The following is a 12793-nucleotide window of genomic DNA, read 5'->3' on the forward strand; positions in this document are numbered from 1 at the left end:
CGCCCGCCGGGTTCGCTTCCGGCTCCGTCCGGGGGGGCCCGTTGGTGGCGGCGCCGCCGCCGTGGGGAGCGCGGGCAGCCCGGGGCTCATGGAGCCGCGGCCGTGAGGCGCCGCCGGCCCGGGCCCGCCGCAGGAGATGGACAAACTGACCATCATCTCAGGATGCCTCTTCCTGGCCGCCGACATCTTCGCCATCGCCAGCCTGGCGAACCCGGACTGGATCAACACCGGCGAGTCCGCAGGTGAGGGTGCCGGCGAGGGCGGCGCGGGCGCGGGGGGAGCCCCGGGGACCGCGCTCCGAGAGCTGGTCACCTTGGACAGGGACCGGGGCTGCTGCACTCGGGACTGCTGGCGCCGTGTGGCTCTTCCCTACCCACTGGCATCCCCGTTGCTGCGGGGAGCTCCTCACCTTGTCCTCCCTCCACTTTATTTTTCCCAGAATGTTGCCTGCATGCTGATTTTATCGGCTTTCAAGCCTCGACCTCATATGTTTCGCATTGAAAACAATTTCTATTCCTCTCATGAAAAGCAGGAGTGTTCGTGCCGTTGCCTTTTTGCTGGTGCTGTAATTGCATCTATTAGCAGTTTGCTTCAGCCCCCCTAAGGACACGCGTGCTCCGGCGAGCTCCATAGGGGCTGGTGCTCGGAGGCCGCTTGCTCTTTAATCTCGGATCCCAGGTCTCCTTGCTGGGCAAGGGAGCTGCTCTTACCATAAACAGCTGGGACTTGCTTAACCACCCCTTCCTAAACTGCTAATATCCAAGCACTCCTAGGTACAGAATAGAAAAAAGAGAGATGTTAGGGTAAAAGTTTAAAAGTTTCTCTCATAAATTATTGCAAAGGCTTCATATATTTCGCATCTTTCATGTCTAATATTGCACAGGGAAGAGTAAACCTGACTCAAGCAGATCACTATTTTTTTTTTTTTTTTTTTTGGTGAAATAGAGTATTAGAAATATGTCAGATATTGGGAATAAATGACTGGGCCTTCCCAGTGACCAGGCTGCCCTTCATCATGATGTGTTGGAATTGCTTCCAGTTGTCTTGTCTAGACCATGGCCTTGCTTGGTCCTTCTGGAGGAGCACAGTGCTTCCCCACATGCAGCATTCGGGAGCTCCCTTGGTGACTTCAGCGTTCTTCCTATAGCTAATTGCGATGATCTGTCTGCCTATGGCTATGTAAAATAGCAGGTTCTTTTCCCTTACAGTTCCACCTAGCAGCAGTGCTGTGGTAATGAGCCCTTCTTTAGGGGCCCAAAGTCAAGCAGAATAATCTTCATTTTAAATATTTAAGTATGATTTAAAATCCTGCCTTGTGTTAATAGTTCCCATGCAGTGAGGAAGATGTTGCACTCTCTGCTCACATGGAAATGAGACAACAAATAGTATTTGGAAGAAGTCACTGATGGAAAAAGAACTAAGCATAGTGCATGAAAATCTGTGATAAAGAAAAATGTTTAACATCTATTCAGCTATTCTTGAGATATTATACCTAAAATCATTAGTTCTTAGTTACTTGACAGATCACTTAAAGGTAAGCTACCATTTCTATCTTATACTGCTTTATATGCAGACAGCAGTTTTACTTAGTTTGAAACCTAGCAAACGTAGAATATGTACAGATTTTTCTAAAGGACTTGACGATTCAAATGCTATTTTAACAGACTGAAGTTTCTTCCCCTGTGTTTTGAAGCCAAAGAAACTGATAAACTGACTTGATAAAAATCTTAAAGGAGGGCTGTTATATCCTTCCTTAATGACTCTTTCGTAGATTCTTATTGATATGGAATTCATCAGATTTCATAAGACTTCTGATTAAAAGAATGTAGAAACATATATTTCTAGTATGCAGAGCTGCTAAAATGAGCCTTTCACCCCAGTTGCAAAGAAGGGAAGTGCAAAGATGCCCATTGAAGCAAGGAGTTCCCGTCGCGAAGGCTGTGGTGTGGAGCTGCGAGTGCCGTTGGTTACCCCAGCGAGCTGCGGGGGAGCGCGATGCGGGAGGACGGTGCCCTGGTGCCAAAGCCAGGCCCGGCGGCCAGGAGGAGTCAGGGGCTCCTAGCATGTTCAAATGCTCCAACTTCCCTATGTGCCCCTAAGTTGTAGGTTTGGGTTTATTTCTTGTATTGCTTTGTTTTGAAATATCCTGCTCTCAGCTGGCGAAAGGAACTGTTCATTCGCTTAACTTCTGTGTTTTTATGCCCTTCTCCCATGGGAATAATTGTAGATTCTGCTTCTACAAGTTAGCTTAGTGCCATGGAGGAGGGAGAGCAATGCTGCTTTTCCCCTTGGCTGCTGTCTTTGAGCTTTTGGAAAAGCAGCAGGAAACAGCCTGGTCTTCTCAATGCTGCAGCTGCTGGGGAGTCGCACAGAGCAGAGGTCTTGGCAAATCTGGGAAGCAGGCACTGCATTGGCTCACTCGAAGCTGTTTACAGCCATTAGGATTGGGAACCTGGGCTTACGTTTTCAGGGAAAAAAAGTCGGCTCTGACTGGAATGCTAAACAAGATATGCATCTTACTCCAGTGGCAATGATGTTTTTCTGCTAAATTAGATAGCCAAATAAAATAGCTGCTTAAATGCTTTTTTGAAAACTCAGGATTATATTGTTTTTTTTTTTTTTCCCTTAGGGAAGCTTGTGTTTTGGGAAAACAGATTGGGGGAGGGGTGACTCTTCTCTTAAATTTCATTCTTATAAAAAGTTTTGTGGTCATTTGAAAGATGTTGCCTATAGAAATTTGTCTCCTGCATCAATTATGAGCAACTGAGATCCCTGGAATTTTCAGGTGCTTAACTGTTTTTAGACCAGAGAAGAACCCCACCTTTGTGGTCCTGATTCCAAGTCTCTAGGTCCAGCTTTTTCTTTTTGTAGCTTTCTAAGAATCTTTTGCTAATTTGCTTTAAAGTATTTCATATATCCCTGAGGAAAAGCTCAAAAGCAAATAGATTTATCTTTCAGAGAGATCTCAGTGAGGTTTAGTTATGCATACTGTGCATGTATAGAGCTCTGCAAAGCCAGATCTGGAAACCAGTGACTTCTCAGTATTTCTACATCAACAGCCTTTTCTTACCAAACCAATATTCTGTGCAGGCAATAAGGACAGAGTGGGCTTAAATTAAAGCCCATGCCTGAACTCCCATTGATTTCAGTAGTAATGAATTTTGCTATTGTTATCTGTACACTTCTCTTTGCAATGAACTTTAGAACATGGAGACAAAACTATAAACTTTTATTTTATGTGGGAAGGTCTTTAACAATTCTTATATATGTAGGCAAAAAGGTATGCATAGTATGTCCGGCTGAAATTAGACATGTTAAAAGCTGTGTATGTAGGGGAGGTTGGAAACTCAGAATGCATTCAGGGAGGTCAAATAATTCAGAGGAAGAATTTAATTAAATTGAAATCCCCCTCTCAGAAAGCTGCACTATCAGCTTGTTTATGTGACTTAGTCATCTCTTCTTGTGTAGCATGATTGTTCATTTGATTCCAATTTACAGCATAAAGTGTGCTTTTTATGATAGAAGACATTAAGTTAATATGAATGGCAGGATTTAAGGCTGCTAAATCTTAGGGGAAACTTCTAAAGTAACTATTTATCACATCCCCAGCATGGAGCTGGTTGTGCCCAAGAGGCCCTTCCCGATAAGGGTGTTAACTCCCAGCTCTTGAGGAATAAGCTGGCTAATACTGCATGGAGATTATTGCTGCTCACTGTTATTCTTCGGCTTGAGCCAGCGCTTCCTGAGGAAGGTTGCTCTGTGCCTCCTGCAGGAGCTGTTGCTTTGTTGGGATCAGCTTATGAGGCATCTTTAGTGATATTATCAAGCTGTGATTTCCATCTCCTGCTGAGCTTGAAACCAAACCTCAACTGAAGTAATTTTCTCTACTTGGAGAGTACCACATGAAGATACTCTGAACCGATACTTCTAAATAAAGCATCAAGAACTTAGTCCTAGGTAGAAATTCCTGTTCCAGTTAGCGCTGTTGTTCAGAATACAGTTCTCTGCTGAAAAAGCAGTAACATAATATGTTTCACTCAGTACAGGGTGTTATCACTTGGCTCTGCCCTGTGCTGTGAACCTGGTAAGGTGCTGCGCTCCTCGGGGGGAACCGGGCGAGTGAGCAAGCAAGCTGCTGTCCACTGGAAGTAGTTCCTCTGGTTTGGGCTTCTTTGGTTTGTGAGGAGCTGGCTTTTCAAAAACTATCTGTAAAGGACTTCTGATGATCATTAGTTCAGTACGGTACTATATACTTTGTATACAAACCATGTCATGGTTCTCTCTGCTGTTACCCATAGAGAGAGGATATAACAGGAAGCAATTTTTAGAAACTATTTTTTCCTATTGGTATTTGCAGAATCACGTGTAGGGACTTCAGTAGTTGTTTGCTTTTCATTGACCCATATGGATTGTGTGCTGAGAATACAGAAAAGGGTTGGGGTGATGATGCAGGGAATGAAAACTTCTGTACCATCAGGCTGTAGAAAAAAGCAATCTGTAAAACCTTCGTGAAAATCCAAGGTGTTAAAATTGGGTTCTTAAATATAATTTTATAGAATGTACTTTCCTTTTGATAGCAGGCCCAGGTGTGTGAGCAAGCAAGGAAAGGTGGTGCTCTGTGGTGTGGTGGCGATCTGGATGCCTGGGGAATTAAGAACCTGCCCTAAAGTGTAAACGTTGCTAAAAGTACTTGTATTTCTGGAGTTGTTCCCTGTGCCTAAAAAAAAAAAAAAAAAAAAGCTAGTAAATCACCAGCAAAAATCATGCAGAAATATAACAATTTGAAATCTTTAACAAAAGTAGTGTGTTACTAGGTGTGCCGGCCTGGGAGCTTCAGTGCCAGCCTTAACATTAACATTCCTGTTCCACTCATGGTTGTGCATGTCTTCCATGTGGATAAGAGCATCTGATGAAGCAGAGGGCTTCAATTGAGTTCTGTAAGTGGCTGGGCCTTAAGGCACAAGAAAAATTAATAGTAAGGCATTGTTGTAATAGAATTAATTCTGTGCTTGCTCAACCACTCAGCATTTAAACATATGGAACTATTTTATGTGTAGGAAGAATCTCATGAGAGCAAGCTGTGTCAGCCTGATTATTAGAGCCTGCCAGAGCAGAGATGAGGGATCTGCTCATGGGTTTGTCCATAGAAGAACTGGTGCTTTTTATATTTGCTTTTTAACAAATCCAACTTAACACTGCTTCTGTTGGGTGAACGCTTTGCTTCCTCTTTACTGTGTGAAGATATAAAACTACTAGTTTTTGTCTCACCCAATCCTGTTGAATTTCTGTAACCTGTGTGGTTGCTATAGAACTAAATTAAATTCAGTGTGTGCAGATATATGTTTTTTTTTTTCCATCCAAACTTCCTTCAAGAAGGATATACTTCTAAATTTGCCTTATTGACAGTACAAATTGTGGAAGAGGTACTTGTAAAGATTTCGTGGCTTCAGGAACAGTCTGTATTTTACTGGTAGTAATGATTGTTTTTGTTCTAATTTTAATCACTGTGGAGCTGATTTTTTAGTCTTGTTGACACAATACAATGGTGAGATTAATACAATAGTCAATATATGAGTGCTAAAAGTAAGGATGCAGTATATATCATAAAACAAGGATTTAAAATTGCCTGAAATCAGAAAAATGGACTCCCATTAATGACTTAGGCTTATTAGAAACATTTGTGCTGTTTAGTTTCCGGACAGTGTTTACATGCAGGCAGCGTTATGTAAACTCCGCTTGTACTTCTGCTGAAGCAAAGATGATCAGTGGGCCAAAATTTTAAGTCTGACCTACATTTTTATAGGTACTTAACAGCAGTTCAAAGTCTTCCTTTTTTTTTTTGCTTGCTAATATTGAAACAAAGTAGAAAAGGCTAACTTCTTTTGCTTGCTGAAGCACAGTATGTAGGATTGCATCTTAATGCAGTGGTTCTTGCCCATTTAGTTGTAGTAACCTTTTCCAGCAGTGTACTTGTGTATTTCAGAAGAAGATAACTGGAATGAATATGAACCTGTGTTGATGTTAATATTAACCTCTGTTGAGCTTAAATACAGCTATCTAATTTAGAATCAAATACAAATTATTTTTATAGCATCATGGAACAAATACAATACTGAGGCTATTTTTTGTCGAGAGTGATACAGGAAAGGTTATCAATGATCATAAATGACTCATAAATTCTTTATAAATGATGCATAACTTTATTTTAAAGCAAGATTACTATTAAATAATTATAAATCATATTATTGTATTTTTGCAGTGCGTATGAATTAGCAATGGGCTGAAACTTTTTATTGGTAGCTATATGAAAACAGAGCAAAAAGATCGTCTGTGGTAATTGTACTGCAATCCACTTGTGTGCTGCTGCCACCCTGCTTCAGTCTCTGACTCATGGAGATAGACACAGACCTGAGGAAAAAAAAGTCAGTGCCCAAGAGAGAGATCTGTGCAGGGTATGGGCTTCTTTCAAGGAGGAATGGAGGGGGAACAAGGTAGAAACTGTGACTGGCAAAGCGCTTTTTTTTTCTGATTCCTTAGGAACTGCTGTAGAAACAATAGTCACAGGTGACACCCTTTCTCAGAGTGAACCTCTTCGTTTCTTCATATTACGAGTGTTTCATGTTTGATTTCATATTTGATGCATTATCTTGTATATGTTTATAAAACTTGTAATATTAGAGCTGATTGTGAGCGTTTGGGCCCTTTCGGGTACCTTAGAAAAAGGAATTTGTGATAGCTTGGCTGTTGGATAAGGTTATCAAATACAGAACACTAGCTGCTAAGAATTAGAGGTTCAAAATTCCAAAGCATGCAAGGTTTGTAGTTCTTTTCTCTGAGCAAGACACACTAGTTTATTATGTCTGGGTCCTTCGAAAGAATTAAGAGCTCCCCTGTGTAGACATCAAAAGCCTCCTGGGGATTTACTGCAATATCAGATGCCAGCGTTTCCTATCCATGCAATGTAGTGCGATATGCAACAGTTGGCTGCTGCCCAAAGCCCTGTGGTAGCTGCAATTCTGTGGCATGTGTACAAATTACACTATTACAGATGGCAGTCTCTCAAGGTGTAACGATTAATAATCCACTTCTGTGTATAAATATTTGTCAGTTGAAGGCAATTCACATTACGCCTTGACCATGAGCAGTTCTTCGTGCAGGTATCTGGGGACCGCAGTAACAGGGCTGAGCTGTCTTTGAGATTGATGTTTTCAAGAACTTAATCAAACAGCATGGTTGTAGGTAGTAAAGCCATCGAGTCGACTTCCCAGTCATTGGTGTTGCAGTTCCTATTCCTGCATTTCCTTTTCTGCGGCTCTGACCATTTCCCAAGCATTCTTCCTGCATTGTTAACATTGCCCTCACTGTTGCTAGTGGCCACTCCAAGCTCTTGGCAGTCTTGGCATGCTGAAGAAGCAGTATTTTGTGCTGGGGATAACGTGAGAAGGGCAGTGTGGCTTCTTTCAAGATAGACAAGTACAGAAGTAGGTGTTGGAGCACCGTTGATATAACGTAAATAGCCAATACGACCTTCACCGCCAAGAGAAGGCCTTCCTATCGTGCTGTCAGGAGACTGGGAATCTTTCTCACCTGTAGTATTCATCTGCAGCTCCCAAGTTTGCACTTGGCTTCTAACTATTGGACTAGCTGTAGAGGAACAGTGATTTGTAGGATGTGAACAGACAATGTCTGTTGTGTTCTTGTCAGAAAGTGCCTGAATTTTAAACAGCATTTCTGCAGCTAATGCTTATTGGTCATATCTACAGAGCAGAACCAAAGTTGTCCTCCTAGACCACCCTGAAGTAACTTGCTGCAGTGGTATATCCTGAAAAGAAAGATCTATCACTGTTGTGAAAATAAACAGTAGACTTCTACATACTGGATTCTGGCATGAGATAGTTTTTCTAACTTATCTCATGGGATGAGAAGCATGAGCCTTGCTTGCTTTCAGCAGGATGAGGTCCTCGGGGATTTTGAAAATCTTTCACAAGCATCAAATCTGTTTTAAAAGGACAGAACAGATATCACAGAGTGGGACAGTGAAGGATAATTCTGATTTTCCACAACACATAACTATTTTTCTAGGTGCCTCTATAGATAATGCATAGGATCTTCATAACTTTGAAGAACCTTGTGGCATAGAAGTACATGTTACTTTTAGTTAGACTATTAAAAACTGAAGTGCAGATGGTTCTGAGAAACACTCAGGCTCACAAAAAATTAGTACCAGATATCTTAAAAATACCATGAAGCAAAGGAAATGGTTTTGTTTTTGAAAGGTAGTACTTCCACTTAGGTAACTCTTTTTAGCTGCTTTACATTGAAAAGCTGAAAGACACTTTAAGTTTACTGGATTGCGTACTTTATTTCTTAATATAATTGGTGTTGATGGGAAAAAAAAATCCATGCTTGGGGATCCAATTTTCCTGTGGCATCTGTAGATCTGGATTTGAAGCTTAATTCCTTCCCCTTGTACCTGTTCCCTCCCTCTCCCTATCATGTAATTTAGTTGTATTTTAAGGGATAAGTATGGGATCAAAATAACAAAAAATGGGGCAAGTTGCTTGTTTGATGTGCTTCGGCACTGCTTTGCTGGGAAGCCTTAGCAGCAGCTGCTTTGAATTTAGGTTCTCTTTCTACTTTTTAAATTGATGGACAAAGACATTGATGTTATTACAATGTCTCAATAAAGCTGCTTGCTTTTCGCAATAAAATCTTTGTATACGTCAAACGAGAGTCACCTCAATTTCCATTATGCGCAAGGTAGATCTGCAAATAACCAGGATGAGTTTTATCTGTAACCTACTATCTATCCTACTAAGGAGTAGGATCTTAAGATAACATACTGAGCCATTAATTGTCAGGGCCTCTTACTGCATGTGAAGAGGTTTAAAAAATAGTAAGAGAGGTTGTCAAGAAAGTTTCCTGAAAGCTGACTTTTGTATAGAAGGTGATTTGTTTCACTTCCAAGTAATTCTAAAGCTTGCCTCTCCAAAGAATTTGATTTAATATGTTGTCTTCTCTCGTGAAAAGTTGAGATATCTTTTAATGTTGCAATTCTGCATTTTTGTGGGATTTTTTTTTTCCATTTATTTTAAGCATACCCAGCAGCTTTATTCCCACGGTCAGTGCAGCCATGGAAGTGTCAGCCCCTAAGCTCCCAAAGTAGAGGAGGATCCTGATTCCTGCTCTTGTAAAGGAAAAATGCACTGCAGTTTGGGGGTCTGTTACTGAAGGCAGATTTGCAGGCATTGTATGTGATGAAGGAAAAGGAGTCACAGGGCTGAAGAAAAAACTCGCTTTTTTCCTTAGATTGAATTCCACCCTGAGATGAACCATCTCGCAAAATTCATGTGTTAATGATGCTGCTTTCCGTTGTAAAAACTTGTGTGGGAAGAAGCATGTTTCATTTTGTTTTTTAAACCAACACTTAATTCAATTTTAAAACTATACAACAAGATTGTACAGGAAATCTGAAAAGATTGACTGACCAGGAAGTTGTAATGAGGACTTGCATTCTTTCAGTGTAATATTTGGGGTCATTCGACAAGTACAAAAAAAGCACCCAGAATTTTAATATATGGAAAGAGTGGAATAAAGGGAGTAAAGGCTAGAAGTTAATAGCTATTATTTTATCAGCCAACTTCTGATTTCTGTCCAATGTAATCTGAAGTAAATGCTTTCTGTAAGTGTACATTCAGTAAGATGAAGTTAGCAATAAAAATGGAGCATTTCTTGCCTGTTTATATTGAATCTAAAATTAGAGAGGATTCTGTCTCAGAATAACTGTATAAACATATGTTAACAGATAGGCTCTTTGGAGAACTGTGTAACATCTGATTGCTTTTTAAGAATATACCATTTGTACAGAAAAGAGTAAGCTCTGCTGTTTAAGTGCAAATTTAACTGTTCATGAGTAGTCTATCTTCTCTCTTTCTATGTGAAAAAGTCTACAGATTCTTTTAGCCTATTTTCGTAGATGCTGTTTTGTGATGATGATGGCAGGGGGAGAAAGTGTCTTTACCACGTAGATGTCACCTGTTAAGTGCCCAAATAATCCAGGTTTAAATTTGGCTTCCAAAGCAAGGATTTGCCTTGACAGAAGGGATAACAGAATATAACTTTAGGATAAGTCTGACTGTGCTCCTTGATTTCCTCTTATTGTTTCTTTAATGCTTTTGTTGTGATGGAAACAATGAGTAAATTTCTGCTTTTGAAAATTAGCACCGCAGAGGAAGAAATATTAATTTGCATGAAACATTTATACTATTTATATTAGGGGGCGCATTAAATGTTAATCAACTAGGAAACTAAGCGGTAGCTGTTTTGGCATGGTAGCTGTTTTTTTCGAGTGCAGGTTGTATGTAGTTAAGCTGTATGTCAGTCTGTCTTGCAAAACATGGAACATGACTTGCAGAGAATAAATTCCTTGGACCTGTACCTAATCCCTATTTAAGTGCAATTTAACTTGTATTGCCAGTTGGTGCAAGTGTGTCGTACTCAATTTTGGCAACCATTTAAAATCAAAACTAAGTTCAGGTTTTATTCTGCTTGAAATATTACACTAGTTGCTATGAAATACTGTCTTGGGACATTTACGTGCTATTCCTAAATTGGCAAAGATGTCTTTCAGAATAAAGCAGGTCTAGTAGAGACAGGCTTATCTTTTATTTCTCTGATTTGTTATTTGTTGAGTGGAGGAAACTTGTGTACCCAAGGAAGGGCTCGCATGGCCAAAAATGTACTTAATTTTTCCACTTATTCTAGTTGGTCTATTGATGCTACCTTCAGCTTTACTTTGCCCATCTCCTCAGACTGCTGCAAATACAGTCCTGCCACAAGTTACATGGTTTGAAACACTGCCTCTAAACCGTCACTACACTTTATTTGCTTTTTGAGCATTTTGTTATTTACTAAGGTCCGTAGTACTCCATGGCAACCTAAGCCTACAGTTTGTCCTCTGTAGAGGACCAGGAGAAATTTAGGCTCAGACATACAGAAGTGTTCAAGCACAGAGGCATAGTTAGGCAGAGTGTTTGTGGAGGCAGCCATCTAAAATCTGCAAATCTGTTTTGAGCCGTATAACAGCCAAACTGTGTTTCAGCGCTTATCCTTTCACCTAGCACCACTGGGTGATTCCTAAGACTGTGGCAGAGCAGATCAGTGGGTGTCCTTGAAGCACGTCTGACACCAACTCAGCTCAGCACAAAGCACAACAGTTACAGACAGGAAGATGATCATTATTTCTCTTGAATTCTGCAGGCATTTGCTTAAAAAGTGCAAACAATTTGAGGAACCTGTTTTTTTTTTTTTTTTCTGTCCCCTTGAATGCCCTTGTCACCAGACTGGAGAAACCATTCAAATTGTAAACAGGAAGGTTGACAGATATTCCCTCTTCATAAATAAAGCAAGAGAGAACAGTTGGATATTTTGCTTGGTGAATTTGGGATTTTCGGTGCATCCGTACTGATTAGCTGGGACATCTAAATCCGAAAATCAAAAGGCTTGATGAGATAACACTCTTAGATACACGACTAAAAGCAAGAGAGGTTTAAAGCAGATGGCCCCAAGACCCAGTTCTTGCCAACCCCTTGATGGACCAGGGAGTAAGGACTTCCCAAGTGGAAGGAGAACCCTTAAAAGCCAAGATCTGGAGCGCTGGCACTGGTGCCGCCGCCATGGAAGATGGCGGGGCCACGGTGAGGGAAGCGGCCTGCTCGCCTCGAGCTGCCGGCGCCCGCAGAGCGCCTGCGCCTCAGCGCCGCGGCCGTGGGGCGACGAGCAGGGCGCGCGACCCAGCGCTCTGGTCTTACAGCTCGGTCTGAAGCCGAATATAACTCCGTTAAAAAGAACACAAGCTCATCAGATGTTAAATGGCAGAGCAGCTGTAGGTGTCATAGCTTTTGGGTTTCTGCTGAGCATATGGTAGAAAACTGGTGTGGCTGATTAGAAAAATCACTTTTAAATATTGATTTTGCCTTTTGATTTTTTTTTCCTTTCTTAAGCTACAGAATTCTGTCAACTTTGAATTTTTTTTTGTGGGGGGGGTGGAGGGAAATGATAAATAACTGGAGGACTTATGTTTGCATTAAAACTAATACCTTCAGCTCGTTTAAATTAAAAAAAAAATAAAAAATAAAAATATTTTTCCAGGCCATTGCCACCTCGCTTACTGCAAGGTCTCTAGTGATTACTGCCAAAGCTGCCCTGTTGTGAAAATGTTTACGGTGTCAGAATATAAACCACCAGAAGGATGCAACTTATTAGAGATTCCTGTTTACCAACATTTAATTAATGCTGCCTTCTGAAGTAGGGAAGAACACCTTCAGCGTGGGCAGATTTCTTGGCTCTGATATGCGAGAACACACAGAGCCTTTGTTATGGCCTCGGGAGAGCTGTTGCTGCGTTGTTGCCCGGGGATAACTCTTTCAACGTGTGGTAGGCCATCTCCATTTCTTCTTTTTTTTTTTTTTTTTTTTCTTTTTTTTTTTAAGCATGATACTGAAAATCCTGCATATTGGAATTCAGAAATAAACTTTTTTTTTATTGGCCCAAATGTCTGTAACTTAAATAGGTCAGCTCGTATCGTAATGATTGTTGTCTGTAGTAATAAACTTTTCTAATACATGTGAGTCATAAGGCTATTCCAGTTTGTAGCTCTTTCTTTTTTTTTTCATTTCTTTTTTTTTTTTTCTTCTTTCTTTCTTTCTTTACCCCTTCCTCACTTTGGTGGGGGAAGGGAGCGGGAAGACTGTGGTTTTTGTGGAGGGTAGGATTTGGTTTGAATTAGGAGTGA

The 12793-nt window shown here is 40.9% G+C and overlaps 1 protein-coding gene across 1 annotated transcript in view; it reads left to right on the forward strand.

The window, feature by feature from the left end:
- The window catches only part of MOSMO (modulator of smoothened), a 29150-nt gene continuing 16357 nt past the window's right edge, over positions 1–12793 (forward strand). The window contains exon 1 of the mRNA XM_010220055.2: positions 1–242. Coding sequence (XP_010218357.1) covers positions 137–242 — 106 coding nt within the window. The 5' untranslated portion in view covers positions 1–136. The remainder of the gene's footprint in view (positions 243–12793) is intronic.

Source organism: Tinamus guttatus, unplaced genomic scaffold, assembly GCF_059628265.1.
Source record: "Tinamus guttatus ecotype Peru unplaced genomic scaffold, ASM5962826v1 Tinamus_guttatus_pri_ptg000330l, whole genome shotgun sequence".
NCBI lineage: Eukaryota > Metazoa > Chordata > Aves > Tinamiformes > Tinamidae > Tinamus > Tinamus guttatus.